Genomic DNA, 23,539 nt, shown 5'->3' with positions numbered 1-23,539 from the left:
CTGCAAGGTGATTTCTTAAAACTATGTAAATGATGCATAGTACAATGGTTATTTTCTTTGGATAGCTTCCTGGGGCATTAAACTGCACCTTTATGTAAATAAACCTCAGCAGATCCGTTCCCTATAAACATTTTTATTGTGTTTTCGGTTTCTGCGTCAGTAGCGTCCGCTTTTACATTTAAATTAAGCGTTCCCCGGAAAAATTCTGAACACGGAAAAAAAAGGAATTTATCTTCTAAGTGGTGTTCCTTTTCCTGATGCTTCTGGATGCGGCCGTCTCGTTGCCTATACAATAGACACGGACACTCCTCCTCCCACAGAGCTGCCCCAGCCGTCAGAGCGAGCGTGGCCGCCGACCATCTGCTGCCGAGACCCTCGTTCCAGCCGCATCCACCACATTCACTGGGGGAAATATATATAGAGATCTATTACTAAAAGGTCAAGCTCTTGGGACAAGACTCTAGAAGAGGATTCCAGGCACTGAAGATTTGCTGGTATCTTCAGAAGCAGATATTAATGCCGAAGACTGGAACGAGAAGCAGCGAGCGCGCCGTTTAGTATTCCCACCCCCAAATTATCATTCATTTGTTCCATGTATCCGCGGCGTCGCTCGGGGGGATTCTCTGGCACCGGTGGGAGAGTCTCTCCGTTGTAGAGCAGCTTCTCTGGAGTGGTCACGCTGGCTATTTAGGCACCTCCTCCCTAAATTAGGTTCAGGAGATCAGTCCCCGGACCTCAGTAACGGGAAGTAGTCTCAGCGTGGAGATGGCAGCCAGCAAGGTGGTCAAAAGACTGATAAATAAGCCCAATTCTCCATCGAGCGCCCGGAGTTCTGGCCACGCGATCCAGAAGAGACAAGCCAGGGTGACGGTGAAATACGACCGCAAGGAGCTCCAGAAGCGGCTGGATGTGGAGAAGTGGATCGATGAGCGCATGGAGGAGATGTATAAGGGGAGGGTAAGTACAGGGGGGGTAATATTTGGGCTGGGGTGAAGCGCCCCCCACCCCATTTTTTTCGTTTTGGAGCAATTAATTTAAACTCAGGAACGCCCCCGATAATTAACATCAATTTCATGGCTTTTGATAATTTTTAAAACCTATATGGTGATTCTTAGATCGTAAGCTCACGCGGCGTCACCTTCGCGTGTCAATGTGTCACGGATGTGTGTGATGCGTACGGCCGTTGTACAGCACTATGGTATATGGTGGCGCATTGTCAGATGAAGGGCGGGGGAGGGGCAGGATAATTGGTGACATTGCCATGAGGATGGAGACAAAAATTAACCCATTCCCTGCCCCAGAGTGTGAGAGCGCCGGGCGGAAAATGAGAATATATTGATTTTATTTCTTACCTTTATTTCATTTTTGCCTGTTTCCAGAGAAATTACATGGGGGGGGGGGTATCCGACGCTTTCCATAATACCCCAGAGAGCTGCTGTCCTCTTGATGAACAAGTCATTAACTTTGTATCCCTCATTGTCATGGCAACAGTTATTTAAAAAACTAATAAATAGTAAATCGGTTTGGCTCTGGCCCTCCAGGACTGGATTTGGACAGCCCTGATGTGTATCCACCGGTTACAGGCTGGAGGCATAAGCGCTAAAGCCAATTGCATAGGGGGCAAATGGGAATCCACCCCCCCACACACACACAGGAATGGCAGACACTTGCCCTCGGGGGGCCACACACGCCAGTCTCTCACCCACCCGCCAACTTCACACATGGAAGCGCGGGGCACTCGGGGTTAATATTTGAACTGTTCTCAAGCAGTCCTGGAATACAACACCCTTCGTGCGCAGCCGGCCGAGTCGGCATTGTGGGAGTTGTAGTCCGCAGCAGATGGGTGGAAGATGCTGAGGATGTTTTTGGAAATAATTTGTACTTTTGGTTGGAGATGAAACTGCAGCTCTCCTGCAAACGCCCTTATTTAGTGAATAAACCCCTTTGTGTTAAATTAGTGTCACATGATCCAGGGTATTAAGTCGTTTGGGATTCGCTAATTCCAGCCGATCAACCAATCACAGTAACTGATAGAGACGTCTAAATGCATAAAGGGGTTAATAGGGCAGAAGGGAACTTATTCCAAAGGAGGAGAAAAATTACAACGAGACCGGAATCCAACACTAGAGCGTCAGAGACTGAGATGGAACGGAAGGGAGTTTTACTTTACTGAGAGGGTAGTAGGTAAGTGGAGCAGCCTCCCAGCAGAGGTGGTAGAGGGTAATACAGTGAGGGGATTAAACATGCATGCGATAGGCATACGGCTCCTGAATCTAAGACGAGACCAACGACTGATTAAGGTTTGAGTCGTTACAGCAGGAGAAACGGGCGACTAGACGGGGGCCGGATGGGGCTGGCAGGTTCTGGGTAGGGGGGGGGGTCGGGGGGGCTGGCAATACTATAAATAAGGAAAAAATAATGTAAATTAGACAAAAAACGAGAAGCCGTAGGAGGTTGGGGTACGATTGTTTATTTTTAACCGTTCGTTAATCTCCCGAATCCCCCTCCCTGATTAATATTCCTGACAGAGCCCATCAAGGTGCAGTAAAGGCCGTCATCCGCGATGGTTGTGTGTAACAAACCATTTGGACGGAAAATGGTAAAAGTGAAACAATCCTCACTTTTTACTAAAAATCTGCAAATTTCTTTGTGTTTTTTTTTTATGGTCCGCAAAGTATTTTATTTTCCAGTCCTGTTAGGAACGGGCCAGCGCGCCGCTCTGAACAAAGTGCAAATACCAGCGTTATTTCATATTTATGGTATAAACGAGGGCCGAGCACAGCAGTCTTGCCTTCAGGTGATCAGGTGAAAGGGTCTTATTCACTAAACCGCGCTTCGGAACATGACGGCGTTATACAAATCAATATAACATGACTTAGCTGCGCCACGCACAATCGCTTATTACGCAACCCCCCAGCATGTGACATGGCCAGAGAGGGGCACTTTTTAAGGGGTGTGGTTAGAGGCGGGGCTATACATATAACACGGCGGGGCATTTAGAAGAAGAATAACGGGTTTTATTTACCCCGTTTAATTTTTAAAGCCGTTTCCGGCTGTTTTTCTAAAGAAAGTGGGGCAAAATGGGTAACTACCCCGTTACTTAAAAGGGGCAATAAACCTCTCAATCTATATATCCATCTATCTATATACACATTAATATATATACCCACATATTCCTGAAAGCGCGGGGGGGCAGGATAAATCAGTGTCTGTACCAGCAGTGCTGGGCGTAGGGGAAGTGCTGATACATCACAAAGTGCGTCCCCTTCTGGGATTCGGGAAGGGAGGGGTCGGGGGGTCTCTGGCTGAATTAATAGGAAGAGACAGTATCCGAGTATCTGTTATTACAAAGGATTACGCCCCGGGAGATTAACCCTCTCCGTGCCGGAGTGTTATAAAGCCGTCGCCGGGCGTCTCCGTGCATCTGTGTGTCGGCTCCTATTAATAATGTTATATGTAATATTTATTTATTCATTTATATATCGCCGTCATACTCCGCAGCGCTGTACAATGTGTTATTATTATTTATATATCGCCGTCATACTCCGCAGCGCTGTACAATGTGTGTTATTATTATTTATATATCGCCGTCATACTCCGCAGCGCTGTACAATGTGTGTTATTATTATTTATATATCGCCGTCATACTCCGCAGCGCTGTACAATGTGTGTTATTATTATTTATATATCACCGTCATACTCCGCAGCGCTGTACAATGTGTTATTATTATTTATATATCGCCGTCATACTCCGCAGCGCTGTACAATGTGTTATTATTATTATTTATATATCGCCATCATACTCCGCAGCGCTGTACAATGTGTGTTATTATTATTTATATATCGCTATCATACTCCGCAGCGCTGTACAATGTGTTATTATTATTTATATATCGCCGTCATACTCCGCAGAGCTGTACAATGTGTTATTATTATTTATATATCGCCGTCATACTCCGCAGCGCTGTACAATGTGTTATTATTATTTATATATCGCCGTCATACTCCGCAGCGCTGTACAATGTGTGTTATTATTATTTATATATCGCCGTCATACTCCGCAGCGCTGTACAATGTGTGTTATTATTATTTATATATCACCGTCATACTCCGCAGCGCTGTACAATGTGTGTTATTATTATTTATATATCACCGTCATACTCCGCAGCGCTGTACAATGTGTGTTATTATTATTTATATATCACCATCATACTCCGCAGCGCTGTACAATGTGTGTTATTATTATTTATATATCACCGTCATACTCCGCAGCGCTGTACAATGTGTGTTATTATTATTTATATATCGCCGTCATACTCCGCAGCGCTGTACAATGTGTGTTATTATTATTTATATATCGCCGTCATACTCCGCAGCGCTGTACAATGTGTTATTATTATTTATATATCACCGTCATACTCCGCAGCGCTGTACAATGTGTGTTATTATTATTATTTATATATCACCATCATACTCCGCAGCGCTGTACAATGTGTGTTATTATTATTATTTATATATCGCCGTCATACTCCGCAGCGCTGTACAATGTGTTATTATTATTTATATATCGCCGTCATACTCCGCAGCGCTGTACAATGTGTGTTATTATTATTTATATATCGCCGTCATACTCCGCAGCGCTGTACAATGTGTTATTATTATTATTTATATATCGCCGTCATACTCTGCAGCGCTGTACAATGTGTGTTATTATTATTTATATATCGCCGTCATACTCCGCAGCGCTGTACAATGTGTGTTATTATTATTATTTATATATCGCCGACATACTCCGCAGCGCTGTACAATGTGTGTTATTATTATTTATATATCGCCGTCATACTCCGCAGCGCTGTACAATGTGTGTTATTATTATTATTTATATATCGCCGTCATACTCCGCAGCGCTGTACAATGTGTGTTATTATTATTTATATATCGCCGTCATACTCCGCAGCGCTGTACAATGTGTGTTATTATTATTTATATATCACCGTCATACTCCGCAGCGCTGTACAATGTGTTATTATTATTTATATATCGCCGTCATACTCCGCAGCGCTGTACAATGTGTGTTATTATTATTTATATATCACCGTCATACTCCGCAGCGCTGTACAATGTGTTATTATTATTTATATATCACCGTCATACTCCGCAGCGCTGTACAATGTGTTATTATTATTTATATATCGCCGTCATACTCCGCAGCGCTGTACAATGTGTTATTATTATTTATATATCGCCATCATACTCCGCAGCGCTGTACAATGTGTTATTATTATTTATATATCGCCGTCATACTCCGCAGCGCTGTACAATGTGTTATTATTATTTATATATCGCCGTCATACTCCGCAGTGCTGTACAATGTGTGTTATTATTATTTATATATCGCCGTCATACTCCGCAGCGCTGTACAATGTGTTATTATTATTATTTATATATCGCCGTCATACTCCGCAGCGCTGTACAATGTGTTATTATTATTATTATTATTTATATGTCGCCGTCATACTCCGCAGCGCTGTACAATGTGTTATTATTATTTATATATCTCCACCATACACCGCAGCGCTGTACAATGTGTGTTATTATTATTTATATATCGCCGTCATACTCCGCAGCGCTGTACAATGTGTGTTATTATTTATATATCGCCGTCATACTCCGCAGCGCTGTACAATGTGTGTTATTATTATTTATATATCGCCGTCATACTCCGCAGCGCTGTACAATGTGTTATTATTATTATTATTATTTATATATCGCCGTCATACTCCGCAGCGCTGACATATGTATATCTGCATCTCTGGACATTTTGAATCTTTGTAAATATCCCTAAACCTTCTAGATTGTAAGCTCTTCGACTGCTCTTCCTTACGCGATGCTCTACTCTTACCCTCTGTACAGCGCCCCGGTATATGATGGCGTTATATAAATCAATAAACGATACCAGTGATTGGGAACATGGAAGCCGCTCCGTGATGCGTTCCGATCCACCTGCCGACGGAGGAAAGTTCTGCCCCAGGCTGCCCCTGAATGAGGAAGTGTTAACCCCTTGAGTACTGGAAGGGGAATTCCCACCGAAGGGTGAAAGCTGTGCTTTTTTCTTTTTCTTTTTCCGGCTTGTCTTCTCTGGACCCGCACAGATAACGCGCTCAGATAATGCGCCGGGTGGGGGATTTAACGACTTTACCCCAGAATGGGGGTTGCTAATTACCCTGTGCCTGGGGTGGATGTTAAAGCCCCCCTTATACAGAAAGGGGGGCGTTAAATGAAATCTCATTAAAGGGACAAAGTGTGCTCTTTGTACGGAGCCCATTCTTATATTAAAAAAAAATATTATTTATTTTTCCAGATTCTTAATGGGATCCCCTTTAAAATATTCCGCCCCTTCGTCATTAACCCTTTCATACAATACAAACCTTGTGTATCTGGAAAAAAAAAAATACATTTTTTACATAATATAAATGGGAATAGAATGTTAATGAAGGTTCCGCAGGGGGTATGGTACAGCGCTGCGGAATATGATGGCGCTATATAAAACAATAAGGTAATGACGTGGGTAATCCACAGGCACAGAGGCAGCATATGCGCCCGCGCTATATATATATGTTATGCGCCTGCGCTATATATATGTTATGCGTCCCGCGCTGTATATATGTTATGCGTCCCGCGCTGTATATATGTTATGCGTCCCGCGCTGTATATATATTACGCGTCCTGCGCTGTATATATGTTATGCGTCCCGCGCTGTATATATGTTATGCGTCCCGCGCTGTATATATGTTATGCGTCCTGCGCTGTATATATGTTATGCGTCCCGCGCTGTATATATATTACGCGTCCTGCGCTGTATATATGTTATGCGTCCCGCGCTGTATATATGTTATGCGTCCCGCGCTGTATATATGTTATGCGTCCCGCGCTGTATATATGTTATGCGTCCCGCGCTGTATATATGTTATGCGTCCCGCGCTGTATATATATTATGCGTCCCGCGCTGTATATATGTTATGCGCCCGCGCTATATATATGTTATCCGTCCCGCGCTGTATATATGTTATGCGTCCCGCGCTGTATATATATTATGCGTCCCGCGCTGTATATATGTTATGCGCCCGCGCTATATATATGTTATCCGTCCCGCGCTGTATATATGTTATGCGTCCCGCGCTGTATATATGTTATGCGCCCGCGCTATATATATGTTATGGGTCCCGCGCTGTATATATGTTATGCGTCCCGCGCTGTATATATATTATGCGTCCGCGCTGTATATATGTTATGCGTCCCGCGCTGTATATATGTTATGCGTCCCGCGCTGTATATATGTTATGCGTCCCGCGCTGTATATATGTTATGCGTCCCGCGCTGTATATATGTTATGCGTCCCGCGCTGTATATATGTTATGCGTCCCGCGCTGTATATATGTTATGCATCCCGCTCTGTATATATGTTATGCGTCCCGCGCTGTATATATGTTATGCGTCCCGCGCTGTATATATGTTATGCGTCCCGCTCTGTATATATGTTATGCGTCCCGCGCTGTATATATTATGCGTCCCGCGCTGTATATATGTTATGCGTCCCGCGCTGTATATGTGTTATGTTATGCATGCCGCGCTGTATATATGTTATGCGTCCCGCGCTGTATATATGTTATGCGTCCCGCGCTGTATATATGTTATGCGTCCCGCTCTGTATATATGTTATGCGTCCCGCGCTGTATATATGTTATGCGTCCCGCGCTGTATATATGTTATGCGTCCCGCTCTGTATATATGTTATGCGTCCCGCGCTGTATATATGTTATGCGTCCCGTGCTGTATATGTTATGCGTCCCGCGCTGTATATATGTTATGCGTCCCGCGCTGTATATATGTTATGCGTCCCGCACTGTATATATGTTATGTTATGCGCCCCACGCTGTATATATGTTATGCGCTATACACCTTATTATGCATGCCCTCTCCAGGACATCAATCATTTCTCTCCCGTCCGCATGGAGCGTGCCTGACAATAATCAGCGTCCCCCGAGACGAGCATCCTCTGCATGCGCGTCCCCCCCTCGTCCCGCAGGGAGTATCTGCCCATTATCCTGTAATTGGGCACCTGAGGCTCCTCCGTGTCGTTCCTCCCATCAGTCCCTCTAACCCATAACCCAAAAAACAAAATGCGAGAAGCCGGCCACCGAGAAATCAATACATGAAGAAGGGACCTCCGAGGTCTTGCAGGCCGGTGTGAGCCTCGTACATCTTGTGTTTATATAGCGCCAGCAGATGCAGTAGCGCAGCGTGGTTATAATAGGAGAGAAATGGACTCTATACACGGTCACGTATTCAGACAGGCCGGGACAGAAGGCTTTTGTCTCGTGAGCTTACAGTCTATGAGATCCGTTCATTTATCGTCCGGCTGCGTCCGTTTCTCGCTCTGCGGCGTCCCCGCCACCCCCTTCCGGTAATGTTTAGGGTGCCGGTAATGGCTCCATAATAGCCCTGATATGGTAACCAGTAGTGTTTTATTGCCCCGTCGGGAGATACAAAGTATCTTGCAGACAACAGGAGCCCCCCCCCCCCGCGCAGACACAACCCGGCCGAACGCCGCGTCTTCTACCGCCCCATCTGAACGGCCGCTCAATGCTGGTGTCTCTTGTGTTCCAGGAGATGGACATCCCAGATGAGATCAATATAGACGAGCTTTTGGACTTGGACACAGATGAGCAAAGAAGACTCAGCCTGCAGGTACGAGAGACGCATAGAGACCCAGAACCCAGCCCCCGGCGGCCCCCGTCTGGTCCCCCGTTTCTCCTGCTGTAACGACTCAAACCTTAATCAGTCGTTGGTCTCGTCTTAGATTCAGGAGCCGTATGTCTATCCCATGCATGTTTAATACATTCACTGTATTACCCTCTACCACCTCTGCTGGGAGGCTGCTCCACTTATCTACCACCCTCTCAGTAAAGTAAAACCTCCTTACACTCTATTCAGACGTAGTATTATTCACTTTCAGAAAGGAGAACGCAGACTGGAAAGGGTTATCAGGCGGGTGAGGAGAGAGGGGAACGCGCATTATAAAACTTTTACAGCAACTAATTAAAAAAAAAAATGCACAACCGAATTTCGGGAGATATTTCCCCAAAATACTTCATAGCAATAAAAATACTAACTTTTTTAGAATGTTATAACTCTATATAATATCACTTAATGCATTTAAAGGGGTTAAAAAGGACAGGAGGAGAAAAGTTACAAGAGACCAGAATCTAACACTAGAGAGTCAGAGACTGAGATGGAACGGAAGTTTTAAGTCACTGAGAGGGTGGCAGATAAGTGGAACAGCCTCCCAGCAGAGGTGGTAGAGGGTAATACATCGAGGGGATTAAACATGCATGGGATAGACATACGGCTCCTGAATCTAAGACGAGACCAACGACTGATTAAGGTTTGAGTCGTTACAGCAGGAGAAGCGGGCGACTAGACGGGGGCCGCCGGGGGCCGATCTGCTGGCAGGTTCTGTGTTTCTATTTCAATGAACGTTTTGCTTTCCTTTAAACATGTTGATTTTTGACTCCGTCGCTGCCATGTTTCGGACTCAACCTGTGAAATGCCTCCTGTTCCGCTTTGGGGCAGTTGGGTGGTATTGGATGTTCCGCCCCGGAATCTGTAGACAGTCGCTTGATACGGCTAATCTGTCGTTCTTGGGAAAAATATCTCCCTTTCATGTGGTTTCTGTTCCCACAGACGCTCCGTAAACACAGCAGATAGACTGAAGCTATCGCTAATAAGGGGGGGGGGCGAGGGGTCGATAAGCTGCGCCCCCCCCAGACCTCGCATAATTCTCTATATTTGGTGAAAATTAGGATTTGTTTTTGTGAGCAATAATAATAAAAAACCCCATTTTCTTATTTTATAGGCAGATCAGCCGCGCCGGACCCTGTAACTTCTCTATTTTTAGTTTTATTACAGGGTCTGCTTATTAAAAATGTTTAAACCGATTATTCTGTCTCGGTAAATTGTAGATTAATTGAGATTTAACCAATATCCCAATAATTATTCTCCATGAAACGTAATATTCTCTGCATCTTTTGAGCTATTTTTTATTATTTTTGAATTCTCTCCGGTTTCTAATAATCTGCTTAAAAACCTGATCTCCCACAATTTATTTTATTCCTATTTTATGTAAATATCGCTCATTCTGGTTTTTACCCCAGTTGTGTCCCCCCCCCCCATAATATAATGTTTACAGGCAGCTGCGTATCAGCCGTTTGCATCTGACCCCCGATCTACTAAAAAAACCCCCGACTCCTTATCATACTGCCTGTGGGGAGCAATAGAATGGCTCAGTCTTAATCATCCAGTCGGGCTCTCTGACTAATGAAAGTCAATGGAGGAACAGACTTCATTAGCATCGCCATAAAGCATCAGCTCAGTGTGGGGTTTGAGTCAGGAATAGATATTATACACGGTATACAGCGCCGGGGGAGGGGTTATATTACTGTATACAGCGCCGGGGGAGGGGTTATATTACTGTATACAGCGCTGGGGGAGGGGTTATATTACTGTATACAGTGCCGGGGGAGGGGTTATATTACTGTATACAGTGCCGGGGGAGGGGTTATATGACTGTATACAGCGCCGGGGGAGGGGTTATGTGTGTGTAAAGATATATTTTTTATGTTTTTTAGTCTCTCTGTTTATTTTATTGTGTATTTCTTGCAGGTTCTCCTGAAATCCTGTGCGAGTAACCCCGAGGTGAGCGCGGCCGTCCTCTTCCTTATCATCAAAATATGAAATCTCTGCTGCTGATCGCCTTCCGGAAACCTCATATTTGGCTTGGTTTTTTTTTTTTCCACCCCCAATTCCTCTGCTTTTCTACCAGAAACACTGATTCAATTATTCCTAAACCTCTAAAACCGGCACATATTACACATTTATTATTATTTATTTATTATTATTATTTAATATTATTTATTATTATTATTTATTATTATTATTTTATTATTTTAATCACTATAGAATGTTTGGTGTAAAATGTATCAAAATTAGTTTTATTCTGAAAACAAAAAAAAAAACATCAAGTAAAGATACGTTAAAGACATCTAATAATAATAAGAATAATAATAATAATAATAGGATAAACCTTTTTCCTCCCCATTTAATGAAATCTCCAGCCGGACCCCGGAGGATATTCGAAAGATCCAAACTCTGCGTAATCCCGTTAGTCTTTGTTCATCGGCGAGAGCCCCCTACATGCGTGTAACGCGTCATACGTGTAGCAGAACTACAATGGAAATGGCCATTAATCTCCAAAGCATCCCGCGCAGGGTTAATACGAGAAAAGGCGTAAAGTCCCACATTCTCCCACCGCATCGGCCCCGTTTGGCCCAAATAATCCGTCCATTATCCCTGCTGTAAAGACTCGGATCTTAATCAGCCATATGCCGATCCCGCGCATGTTTAAATCCCCTCACTGTATTACCCTCTACCACTTCTGCTGGGAGGCTGTTCCACGTATCCAGCACCCTCTCGATGTGTTAAATTGCCCTCTGATCCGTCTCCACATACGCCGGTCCGTAAAGATCTTTCTGCAGCTCCCTGTGTATTGAACGGGGTTTTGGGAGTGGATGCAGTCTGGCTGAGCGGGATGGGAGTTGTGTTCCGGTAATGGGGAGAGGCTCTTGGGTTTCCTTGTCCCCGGCAAGCTAAGCACTTTATTGCAGCCCACACCCCGGTGTCCGCGGCCCCCGCCAGGGACCCTCACGTGGCTCGGGTCCCAGAGGTCACCCCGGCCTGGGGCAGTTACTTCCTCTGCGGGGCTCTGAGCCGGACGCTCCTCCTTACAGCTCCAATGGTCGGAGTTTTCCTCATTCTTCTTGTTGGTGACATTACTGCTGTATATATTTATACACTGCCCGGGGTAGTGTTTCTGGCTCTGGGGTACTCCCATCACTCCCAGCCAGAGAGCCCCCTTTAAGCTATAACAATACATCGAGCTAAAATACAGGGGGGTGCATTTCTCTCTGTCACTCATCCCGGCCTTCACTCCGACGGCTCTCTCCCCCCCGATGCCCCTCTTTTCTAGGAGGTCGGGATGTTTGCTGGGTATGAGGGGATCGCAGGGTATTCAGGAGCCGTATGTCTATCCCATGCATGTTTAATACCCTCACTTCTGCTGGGAGGCCGTTCCACATATCTACCATCCTCTCAGTAAAGTAAAACTCCCTTCCATTCCATCTCAGCCTCTGACCCTCTAGCGTTAGATTCCGGTCTCTTGTAACTTTTCTCCTCCTTCCTGAGCACTAAATATACCATAATATATATATTTTTGTTTATTTTCTATAATTTTTATATATATATATAGTTTATGTGATATATAATATACGGTATATGTTTATGTGATATATACTGTATGTTTATATAATATATGCCGGTATATATGTTTATGTAATATATATATATATATAATGTAATACACGGTATATGTTTATGTGATATATAATATATATAATGTAATATATGGTATATGTTAATGTGATGATATAATATACGGTATACGTTTATGTGATATATATATATAATTATATACCGTATGTTTGTTATTAAATGGCGCTCTATGTATAGACTCTTCTTGTAATCCCCGCTGTGTTTACCGCGTTAGGATTTCATCGGAGATCTTCTCTGCAAGTTAAAGGGGCTCCAGAAGCAGACCATGCTGAGGAAGAACGGCCTGGACGTCCATAACCGGGACCCCATTCACGAGGACGCGTGACCCCCCACACCCCATTAATAATAATGGGAAGGGGGTCAGAGGTCAAAGGGCACGGACTGTACCTAGAAAGATCAATGCGGATCCCGTATGATCCAAACGGCTGAGCGGGGATCTTTGTTCCATTTTTATTAAAGCAATAAGGCACTCGGGGCTTCGCCGGCGGCAGCGCCTGGTTCTACGCGGCCCCATGCTGCCCTGTTGCTTTTAACTCTTTCACTGCTGGAGCTGCAGCTTATAGCCGGGGATTGAGTCTTTTGATTTAACCCGTAGATTGGACTCTTTAACCGGAGCTGCCGGTGATCGCCGAACCCGCCAACCGGTACAGACGGTATATTAACATGATGTGGGGGGGCACGTTCTGCATTGCACCAAAAGAGGTTACCCTACAATGTATGTTGGGGGGCAGGGGTATAGGAGACCCTGTGTATAAGTGTGTTTGGGGGAGGGGGTCACACCCTGTATTGTACTGGAAATTGAATTGAATTTTTGGGGCTGAAATGGTCCGTTCTGCGAAAAGCACAAGCGGGGGGGGGAGGGGGGCATTACAAGCAGATATTATTTAACCCTTTGCTCTCTGGGAACGAGCCGCTTTAGCATCACAGTTCGGCTCGAGACACTCGCAGCGCGCGGCGCTTATTCACTAAACGGCTGCAGAACAAGAACTTATTTATACGCTTTTATTACTTTTTAAGAATTTTAACCAAAGTTACAAAAAACTGTTTGCTTTTTCTTTTAATAAATTCTTTCACAGAATATTTCTCATTGTCCCGCCGCTGTCTGACCAGTCCTGATACCGCAGTCACATCCCCTACATTACATACAGACCCGCCGCTGCCTGACCAGTCCTGATACCGCAGTCACATCCCCCACATTACATACAGACCCGCCGCTGTCTGACCAGTCCTGATACCGCAGTCACATCCCCTACATTACATACAGCCCCGCCGCTGTCTGACCAGTCCTGATAACGCAGTCACATCCCCTACATTACATACAGCCCCGCCGCTGTCTGACCAGTCCTGATAACGCAGTCACATCCCCTACATTACATACAGCCCCGCCGCTGCCTGACCAGTCCTGATAACGCAGTCACATCCCCTACATTACATACAGCCCCGCCGCTGTCTGACCAGTCCTGATACCGCAGTCACATCCCCTACATTACATACAGACCCGCCGCTGTCTGACCAGTCCTGACAACGCAGTCACATCCCCTACATTACATACAGCCCCGCCGCTGTCTGACCAGTCCTGATAACACAGTCACATCCCCTACATTACATACAGCCCCGCCGCTGTCTGACCAGTCCTGATACGGCAGTCACATCCCCTACATTACATACAGACCCGCCGCTGTCTGACCAGTCCTGATACCGCAGTCACATCCCCTACATTACATACAGCCCCGCCGCTGTCTGACCAGTCCTGATAACGCAGTCACACGATAAGCTCGGTGCTGGCCCGGGACGGGGTCTCTTGTTCTGTTTGTGCCCGTATTTTTTTGTTTCTTTTTCTTTTTCATAGCCAAGACTATCAGTGCCCTATTCTTCTCCCTGTTGGGGAGGAATAACGTTCCTCTGTTGTCTGTGAGCAGCTGTTTCTCTTGGGCTCGGAGTAAACTGGTTAGAAATGGAAATTTAATTTACGGAAAATCGTTAACGATAAACACATTTTATTTATAAGAAGCTCGTGTTTGGGTTTGTGGTAACGCATCACATGCAGGGCCGGGACGCGCATGTTTATGCGAGTCCAGATTTTAGATCCTTGCAGACACACCCTGCGGGCCGCGGACCGGGTGCGAGAAACCGGCGATAACTTCTGTTGTACACCGCTGCGGAATATGATGGCGCTATAGAAATGATTATCCCCCCTATGTATCAGAGAACAAGAGAGGCCAAGACGGTACAAAAAAGGAGGGGGGGTGCTGCCGGTTACCGGGACAGCCTTATCATCCAAGCATCACGGAAAAGTCCATTAATTACCCAGATGGAGGCAAATACCCCCCACCCCATAAAACTAATGCCTATTTTACCCCTAAGCCGGGGGGGACTCCAGGAGCAGTCAGAATTCTTGGGTCAATAATAATTCGCCAGGGGCCATCGCCTCCTCAGGCAGTGGATTCCCAAACTTTACAGCCCTTACTGCCCTCCTTAAGACGTTGGTGCTGAAAGGGTTAAGTGACACCGATTGGGGGGGGGGTAATAGAAAAGTAATACAGAAAAGGGCAGAAAAAAGCCTAAAAATAAGAATGTCAGACAGGGTCGCTGAGACCGAGGAACACGCTCAGCTGTGCCCTTCGTACGCAAGGCGCGTTCTGATGAGACGCCGCTGGAAAAGAGCAAAATAACATCTTCTCACCCAAAACTTTACTTTATTAACGGTCTCGCCTGGTGCTGGCGTTCGGACTTCTACTCCGCGTATCAGCAATCTTCCCTCGTTAGCATCTTTATATGGCACCAACATGTTCCGCGGCGCAGTACAAAAAAGATTATAACATCCAAATTACAGATTGAAACAGAAAAGACGGTACGGGGGGATACTTTGGGTTATTATTATACACCTTTCAATTCCTGGCTGAGGATGATGGTCGTTGGTAGTTGTAGCCTGGAGTAGCTGTGGGGTCTTGAGCTGTGCCTGGGGTTAGCGAAATGGTAGTGACTTTCAGAAGAATGCCAGTGCAGTTGGTAGGTATGCAGCGTGTAGCGTCACATTTATGTCAGACTGGTGGCAGATGGGGCTGTTTATTTATTGCCCCCAGCCCCCATCCCCACTAAACACTAACAACATTCAGATGCAGTTACTGTGGAATGTTTACTGGTTACACTGGTTTCACTGGAATGTGACAGTTTACTGACTGGGGGGGGGGGGCTTTGGTGACCTTGTGTTTTCCATTACAGAAACAATACATTATTCTGTGCAAATGTTATGACTGCTGGATTGCGGATCAGGGACTTATAGAAACTCAGGACTGTTGGCAGGTATGCAAACCATGCTAAAAATCACCCGCAGCCTCATTTTTCCTGGACTCAACCTGATATAAATGACACGAAAAGGTATCTGAAGGACGCCGTCTGAGGTCCTGAACATGGATTCCTCCCTGGGGTAAAAGCCGGGGCTGGTTTTAGCACCGGGGGCATCTGAATCATAGGGGCCGGTGGGGTGATCTTTCTAGGGAGACGGGTGCTGCCTGGTGACCCCAAAACACTTTCAATCGCTGGGTATGAGAGGATCGCAGAGTTCTACAGCCCCAATGCCCCAATAATGTGTATAGAAACAGCAGGGAACGGGTTAATAAATATAACTGAGGAGGTAATCCCTGAAAGTGATCAAAGACTGCCCTCTAGTGGAAGATAATGAGACCTGCACCTTACTAGGGGAGCAACAGATAGGAAGGGGTATATGGGGTAATAGGGAGGGGTATTTGGGGTAATAGGAGTTATAGAGAGGAGTTTATGGGGTGATAGGAGGAGTTATAGGGAGAGATAGTGAGTAATAGGAAGCGGTATATGGGGTAATAGGGAGGGGTATTTGGGGTAATAGGAGTTATAGGGAGGGGTATATGGGGTAATAGGGAGGGGTATTTGAGGTAATAGAAGGGTTATATTGTACCGCCAGTGTGACAGTCCCTGTAGAAATATCACATGACGCTCCGATTCCGGCAGAAGCACAAATTAATGAGTTTAAAACACACAATTTCTATAAAACTGTTTTATTAGGTAAAACCGGCAAATAATATATAAATATACAGAGGTGGAACGCGATAAACGTCAAATTAAAAGGATCTGGTTTTTCAGACACAGCCGGCGATATCTTTCAGGGACTATTAAAAAAGTGCTATAAAGCGAACGCTGATACAAAAGGGTTAAAATACCTTTAAAGTCAAATTACACAAAAAAAACAACTAATTTTTTATAAATGTTAAAATTTTTGTCGCCCCATTCCCTTAAGATTGTAAGCCTGCGAGCACCTAATGTATCGGTTTGTCTTAGTCTGTGAATCCTCGTCTTGTCGGACCCCTTGAATATATTATATTAAGCGCTGCGTAGACTGTTGGCGCCGTATAAATAAAATATATTAATAATCATTTTTACACAATGAGAAATAGGATTTCTTTGAACTGCGGTTTCATAACTGACCAGCAGAGGGCAGATGGACACAAGATGTAAATGTATGGGGATCAAAACAGAACCTGCAGGCACATCGGCCCCATCCGGCCCCTGTCGAGTCGCCCGTTTCTCCTGCTGTAAAGACTCAAACCTTAATCAGTCATTGGTCTCGTCTTAGATTCAGGAGCCGGATGTCTATCCCATGCATGTTTAATACCCTCACTGTATTACCCTCTACCACCTCTGCTGGGAGGCTGTTCCATGTATCTACCACCCTCTCAGTAAAGTAAAACTTCCTTCCGTTCCATCTCAGTCTCTGATCCTCTAGTGTTGGATTCCGGTCTCTTGCTGTAATTTATCTTCTCCTTTGAAATAAATTCCCTCCCGTCCTTTATTAACCCCTTTATGTATATATATTATTTTTTCATGTTTTATATATCGCCATCACATTCCGTAGCGCTCTCTCTCTATCCCTTCTCCCCTCCACCACGCGATGTCAGGAGGCAGCTTCACGGTGAGCGCAGGAGCAGCACTTTGGGTGTGAAATATATATATAGTTTGCTTCACCGATCCGGCCAGATCCCTTTAAAGCTGCTGTTCCATCTACTCTACTAAATTTAATACTTTGGTACCTAAAAGCAGCGTTATAAACATCATTCCAAATCCTCCGGCGTCCCCAAACCCTTCCCAGGAATATATTTCATTATTACACAATTTGCCTGATTCTTAACTATTCTGGAAAAATTCACAGGGCCCACCTATGAACCTATCTTCAGCCATCATTAACGATAAGGTTACAGAAGCTGCTGCGGGAAATGGTACGGCCCAGAGAAGAGTCCCGGCTACAGAAACTAATGTGTCGCCCATAGGTCTTATGGGGTCACCTATAGGTCTTATGGGGTCACCTATAGGTCTTATGGGGTCTGGTCCCTCATGGAAGATGTTTAGTAACCAAGTTCTGGGAATAAGACGCGACGTCATTGGGCGGAATGTCGCTGAATTGTGAAAATCACTTGGTTGGTTCTCCGTTGTCTCAAACGAGGACTTGAGGATTGACAACCCAGCCCCCCCCAACAAAAAAAATCCCACCGTGACTTCCAGACAACGGATCTTCTCTGGACGGAGTAATCAGGGAGTCCTACTGAGAAACCAACCGATTTCTGAAGGAGCCTCGTAGGCGCTCAAGATACTCGGATAACGTGGGAGCATCCGACCCCCCCCCGAGACGTGGCTTCCAGGGGCCCGTTGTGTCCAAAAGAAGGCCGTAGTATTGTAATAATAATATTGAAGATAAAGCCTCTGCTGCTGGATGGTGGAGCCTCCTAAGCTCTTGAGGACAACCGGACCTCCGTTGACGTCCCAACCGTCTATCAATCGATTAAAATAAACAGATTGTGGGTTTTGATAATAATAAATAACGTATATTTACACAACTTCCCAACACTCCCGCTGTCCTTAGGCCTTGTAATCATCCATTATCCTCAGGACCTCGTCTAGAATGGAGGGTCCCAAGTCCAGCTCCAGGCCAAAAAGCGAGTCGGATTTCGTGAGGCTTTGTTCCCGAGCGCGTGGACTCCCTCTCGCGTGGTGGGCTTCCTCAGACTCCTGGCCACGACTTTCCCCCCCGCATTCACTGATGGATCCATCGGACGAGCTCATGGAAGCCGCCAGAAACCTGCTGTGCTCGTCTTGAGAGATGGTGGAAAAGGACAAGTCTTCTTCTCTGTGGAAACCTCCTTCCCCGTAGCTGACGGACATCGAGCGCTGGCTGGGGGTCTCCTCCAGGTGCAGGCGCGGAGGCTTCGGAGGCGCCCTCTCCTTATGCTGGGAGTCACCAAAAGCCGGAAGGGACACGGCGTTCTTTAAGAAGGGGCGATAGCTTTCAGGGCCGGAGCGGAGATCCCCGTCCAGGCCGGCGTCCGCGCTCTGAATCGCCAGCTTGTGGCCCAAGTTGGGGAGAAGATCGTATTTGCCCTGGAGGAAGGACAGCTCCCCGAACATGCCCCCCTCCCCATCGAGCCCGATGTGGGCGCTGTGCCGGAAATCACCCAGCGGGGGGCTGATCATCTCCCGCGAGAGCATGTCCCGCAGCTTAGTCTTCTTACCCCTCTTGGGGGTGGAGGTTTTCAGATACATGGGGGTTTTGGCCGGCATCTCGGCCGCTGCTTCTCCTTTCCGACGATAAAAATAAAATAAATAAAAACAAAACAAAAAAAAAAAGATATAAATAGAAGCTGGAAAAGGCGGAATTCAAAGCGGGCCAAGTTCTTGGGTTCAAACTCGTCTTATGTGGAATCTGGAGGAGAAAGAAGAAAAAAAATGTAAGTATTACAGCCGGAATTGGTTTAATATCTCATTAAACGCAAGAAAAAAAAAAAAGGCCACTTGGATATAAAAAAAATAATAAAATAAATAAATTTTAAGCGCCGGATGCTTTTTTTTTTTTTTTTTTTTTTTTTTTTTTTTTGAGTGATTTGAGTCGGGATCAAAGGTTTTGGAATAGATGTTAAAAATAAGGATTATAAATGGTTTTTTCGGGGAGCGCGAGGCGGCTATAAATAGATTTCCGGAGGAAGTAAGGAAAGGAGGGATCGTCCTTCCTTCCCTCTAAACAAACAGGATGGATCCGGCTCTCGGCATCAGATGGAATCACCGGCGGTCCCGGGAATCACGGCCCCCGCTGTCACCGCGCAGCAGGAATTCATCACCGGGACGGGGCGCGAGAACACGAGAGAAATAACGGGGCGGGGGATGGGCAACGCGGGACACAGACGCCATATTGAAAGCATGGGGAGGAGCAGACCCCGTATTGTACAGTACAGTGTATGAGGTTGACCCCCGTATTGTACAGTAGTGTATGAGGTCGGACCCCGTATTGTACAGTACAGTGTATGAGGTCGGACCCCGTATTGTACAGTACAGTGTATGAGGTCGGACCCCGTATTGTACAGTACAGCGTATGAGGTCGGACCCCGTATTGTACAGTACAGCGTATGAGGTCGGACCCCGTGTTGTACAGTACAGTGTATGAGGTCGGCCCCCCGTGTTGTAAAGTACAGTGTATGAGGTCGGACCCCGTGTTGTACAGTACAGGGCAGGCGTTTATGCCGCGTATGATTGGTTAGAGAGGTGACTCTATATACAGACCTCCCGGGGAGCCGGATAGACAACATAATCCTATAAACCCCCAGTGTGCGCGCCAGCAGCGGGCATTAATCCGCATTACCGCGCATGTCCAAAAACAAAAAAAAACAGCCGTCTGCCTGGAGGGTTATATGGAGTCCGGACCCTCTATGATTTTATTGGCATCACGGCGACGTCCCACGCGGAGAAACGCTTTATTTATGTTCCCATGACGACACCCTCGACTAGCAGACCATTAGAAATGGCTTCCATTTATAGCCCGCCCTAGAGGACCCCCCCTCCCTGAGAAATGGTTTGGCCTTCATATCCCCATATAGTGGAAAGGCTTCATTAGTCGAAGGGCCTACATAGAAAAAGATTTTACGTCACAGGGATCTCTTCTTCCGGGGTCCCAAAAATGGTTGGAACGCTCCGTCTTTTTCTATGTCAGACAAACAAAATGTATTAAGATCAAAAAAAAATACTCTGTCGCATTATTGTAGCCATGATCACCTTTTTAGGGCATCCCCACTATTCAAAATGGTTTGCCCCTACCATGGCACCCCCAGGAGAAATGGTTTGCTCCATTTGACTAGCAGTGTGTCCCCCTAAAGAGAAATGGTTTGTCCCATTCCTCCTTTCTATGGTTTATATTACAGGCAGATGGCTGATAATGTTACCCCAGGGGGGGGGGGTGGCAGGGGTATCTGTTACTATAGACGCTCCAGCTGCTCCCTCCATTATCCGGGGTCCCTCCATTAATGACATCATTTCAGCCGCAATTCTCCTTTTACAGCCAGAAGGATTTGAAAATGGAAATAACCCGCAGGAAACGGTTAATATTCGGTCTCCGGCTTCCTATTGGTTCGGTGCAGACCCACCATCCAATTAACTGCACCGATTCAATGAGAGAGACGCCTCCTGGAAGTACCCCCTCCAGGGTTTAGCCCCCGGCCGCTAAACGGTGCATCAAAAAGCTGAAGGGTTTAGGATTCCTGCACCGACAGCTCCTCCCCCACCTTTATAACGGCTGCCTGGACCAATCAGCAACAATCAGCAGCTTAATAGGAGAGAGATAACTTAACGGGGAGGAATAATCGTGCAGATCCTGGGAACAGGAAGTTAAGAGGGCCGCTCCCATGCTGTATACCTGGGGGGGGGGTCTAATACATATATATAGCTTGTTAAATACCGTTACACGGGTGTATTTGGCGTGTAGAGCCGGAACATATAGGATAGTAATCGTATAAAAAGGTGGAGGCGAAGCCTCACGGGTCTCCCACATGACTGCAGTTTGCCCTTCAGGGCAGATTGTAAGCTTATCCAGGAAAAGTGCCAGACGGGCAGACGCTGCTGCAGGCCAGGGCCACGGGGAGGAAAAAACATAGCGGCCCCTGGGCACATACGTGATCTATGCAAAGAATGAAACATGTGACACAGCTGCGAGTAACACGACCCAAACTGCCCCCGGCAACAGTCGCCGAGGGGGAATCTGGAATAAAGCCAGCGTTTCACCATCACTGGGGAGCGGCTGTATGGGGCAATCACTACATACCTGCCCTGTGCCCCGGTTCAATTTGCCCAGTCCCTCCCCAAACCCCCGTTTATCCCAAGAGTTCTCGTTCCTTTATGTGAAGTAGAACTGAAAGGGTTAACAGGAACCGGGGGGGGGCATTTTGGGTGGCTGTGAGAATGCGGCGACCTCTCCCCTCCGGCCCCCCACGGATCAGCCGGGGCCGCTCACAGAGGGGATGGGAGGATACAGGGAGCTTTAACCCCTTAAATGCCAGCGGGGGTTTAATAACACGGGGTATGTACGATGCCCCCCCCAAACAAGGATTACTCTACAACCAACACGGGGCAATTAAGAGGTTAAATCTTCAGACGTGAACGAGGGTCTCGGCTCCTAATAAATCTACCCCAAGCCGGGCAGAAGCCATTTAAATACCGGGGCAACTTTCTAAATGAGCCGAGACGGACCAAACATTAACCCCTTAACAGCCCAGACAGAGCCTAGCGCAGTGACGGATGGTTCCGGGAACGATTGTTATGGAAACAGTGACCTGACAGGAGGTGGAGATAATCTGAATGGAGTCACCTGTATTCAAGCAGGGAGAAAAGCACCAATCGGGACGCGCGGATGTCATTAAATCAGAGGAGAAAACGAAGGAGTCGGCCTTCCGTTGCCAGGAGTGTCTCGGACAGGGCTCGGCCGGGGGGGGGGGAGCGGCTCGCTGGGACACATTCTTGGCAAAACGTCTTGGAGAGGAGACAGCGCTCGGTAACAAAACACGCGGGGGGGGCGCTAATCGCAGGCGCGCAGGACCCGGCCAACAAACCAGCGTCTCCCATCACACCTCCCTCCCATCACACCTCCCTCCCATCACACCTCCCGTCTGTCCGCTGCCCCCCATCACACCTCCCGTCCGCCCGCTGCCCCCCCATCACACCTCACGTCCGTCCGCTGCCCCCCCATCACACCTCCCGTCCGCCCGCTGCCCCCCCATCACACCTCACGTCCGTCCGCTGCCCCCCCATCACACCTCACGTCCGTCCGCTGCCCCCCCATCACACCTCACGTCCGTCCGCTGCCCCCGGATCACACCTCCCGGCCGTCCGCTGCCCCCCATCACACCTCCCGTCCTAAAGGGGGTTACATTGGGGCAGACATTTCTCTATAACTCCTCTCCTGCCGAAGTTGGAATCAATAAACCTCGCCCCACAAAAGAGATGTTTTGAGACTCTCCAGCGACCTCTGTTGCTGGGGGGCGGATCTGTAGGACGGGGTATTTGTAAAGGTAGTTACCGAGTATATTAACAAAATGCCCCATAAAAGACGCCAAATTCCATAAATGTTCCAAAACCCGCCGGAGCCGACGCATTTCGCGAGGGGGGATAATAGGACGTTCTCTCAGACGAGATATTAATCGTCGCCCGGAGACAACAAAAGAGGATTTTGGGGCTTTTTGGGGCGTGGAGGATGACGGCAAAGATAAAAGTCATCGAGGAATGTCCCCATTCTCATACTACCTGAGGCAAACAAGAGAATGACTCAGTCTTAATCACCCAGCCGGACTCTCTGACTAATGAAAGTCTATGGAGGGACGGACTTCATTAGCATCGCCATAAAGCATCAGCTCAGTGTGGTGTTTAAACCGGGAAAGTCACCCAAAATATCACATGACTGACAGCGACGGCGGCTCCAGGTCTGCAGATAGAGAGTTTGTTGGGACTGGATGCTTCTCTCCGGTGCTGCGCGCCAGTACGGTTTTTGACAGGAAGTCCCCTTTAAACGTCTTGTTATATTTAAGTGAAAAAAATAGCTTTTTGTTGAGAGTTAATATTTTGTAATTCTTAGGATGTCCCGATTCAGACCTCGCATTTTGGGATTTATTCCCAGATATTAACCCCTGAGCTCCGCTTGGATGCGTCGAGCGGATCCTCCCCTAAATATCACCAATTCCATTCATATAAAAAAACCTTTGAGGGGGAAATAATAACCCCGGGTCAATACGTGCCCCTGAATAATAACCCTGCG

The 23,539-nt window shown here is 46.7% G+C and overlaps 2 protein-coding genes and 1 long non-coding RNA gene across 3 annotated transcripts in view; 2 read left to right on the top strand and 1 right to left on the bottom strand.

The window, feature by feature from the left end:
- The window catches only part of LOC128503219 (uncharacterized), an 82,778-nt gene that overhangs the window by 19,231 nt on the left and 40,008 nt on the right, over positions 1 to 23,539 (top strand). The window lies entirely within an intron of this gene.
- PPP1R14A (protein phosphatase 1 regulatory inhibitor subunit 14A) lies at positions 603 to 13,525 on the top strand. Its single transcript, XM_053473258.1, has 4 exons — positions 603 to 957; positions 8,668 to 8,748; positions 10,723 to 10,755; positions 12,662 to 13,525. The coding sequence occupies exons 1-4, from the start codon at positions 766 to 768 to the stop codon at positions 12,770 to 12,772; spliced, it is 417 nt and encodes a 138-aa protein (XP_053329233.1). The 5' UTR covers positions 603 to 765; the 3' UTR covers positions 12,773 to 13,525.
- On the bottom strand, positions 18,262 to 19,083 carry LOC128503209 (cdc42 effector protein 2-like). The gene has a single exon (XM_053473256.1). The coding sequence runs from the start codon at positions 19,030 to 19,032 to the stop codon at positions 18,334 to 18,336; it is 699 nt and encodes a 232-aa protein (XP_053329231.1). The 5' UTR covers positions 19,033 to 19,083; the 3' UTR covers positions 18,262 to 18,333.

This window comes from Spea bombifrons, chromosome 8 (genome assembly GCF_027358695.1).
Source record: "Spea bombifrons isolate aSpeBom1 chromosome 8, aSpeBom1.2.pri, whole genome shotgun sequence".
NCBI classification, from domain to species: domain Eukaryota; kingdom Metazoa; phylum Chordata; class Amphibia; order Anura; family Pelobatidae; genus Spea; species Spea bombifrons.
The sequence above is the reverse complement of the archived record's forward strand: the minus strand, read 5'-3'. Positions and strand labels throughout refer to the sequence as shown.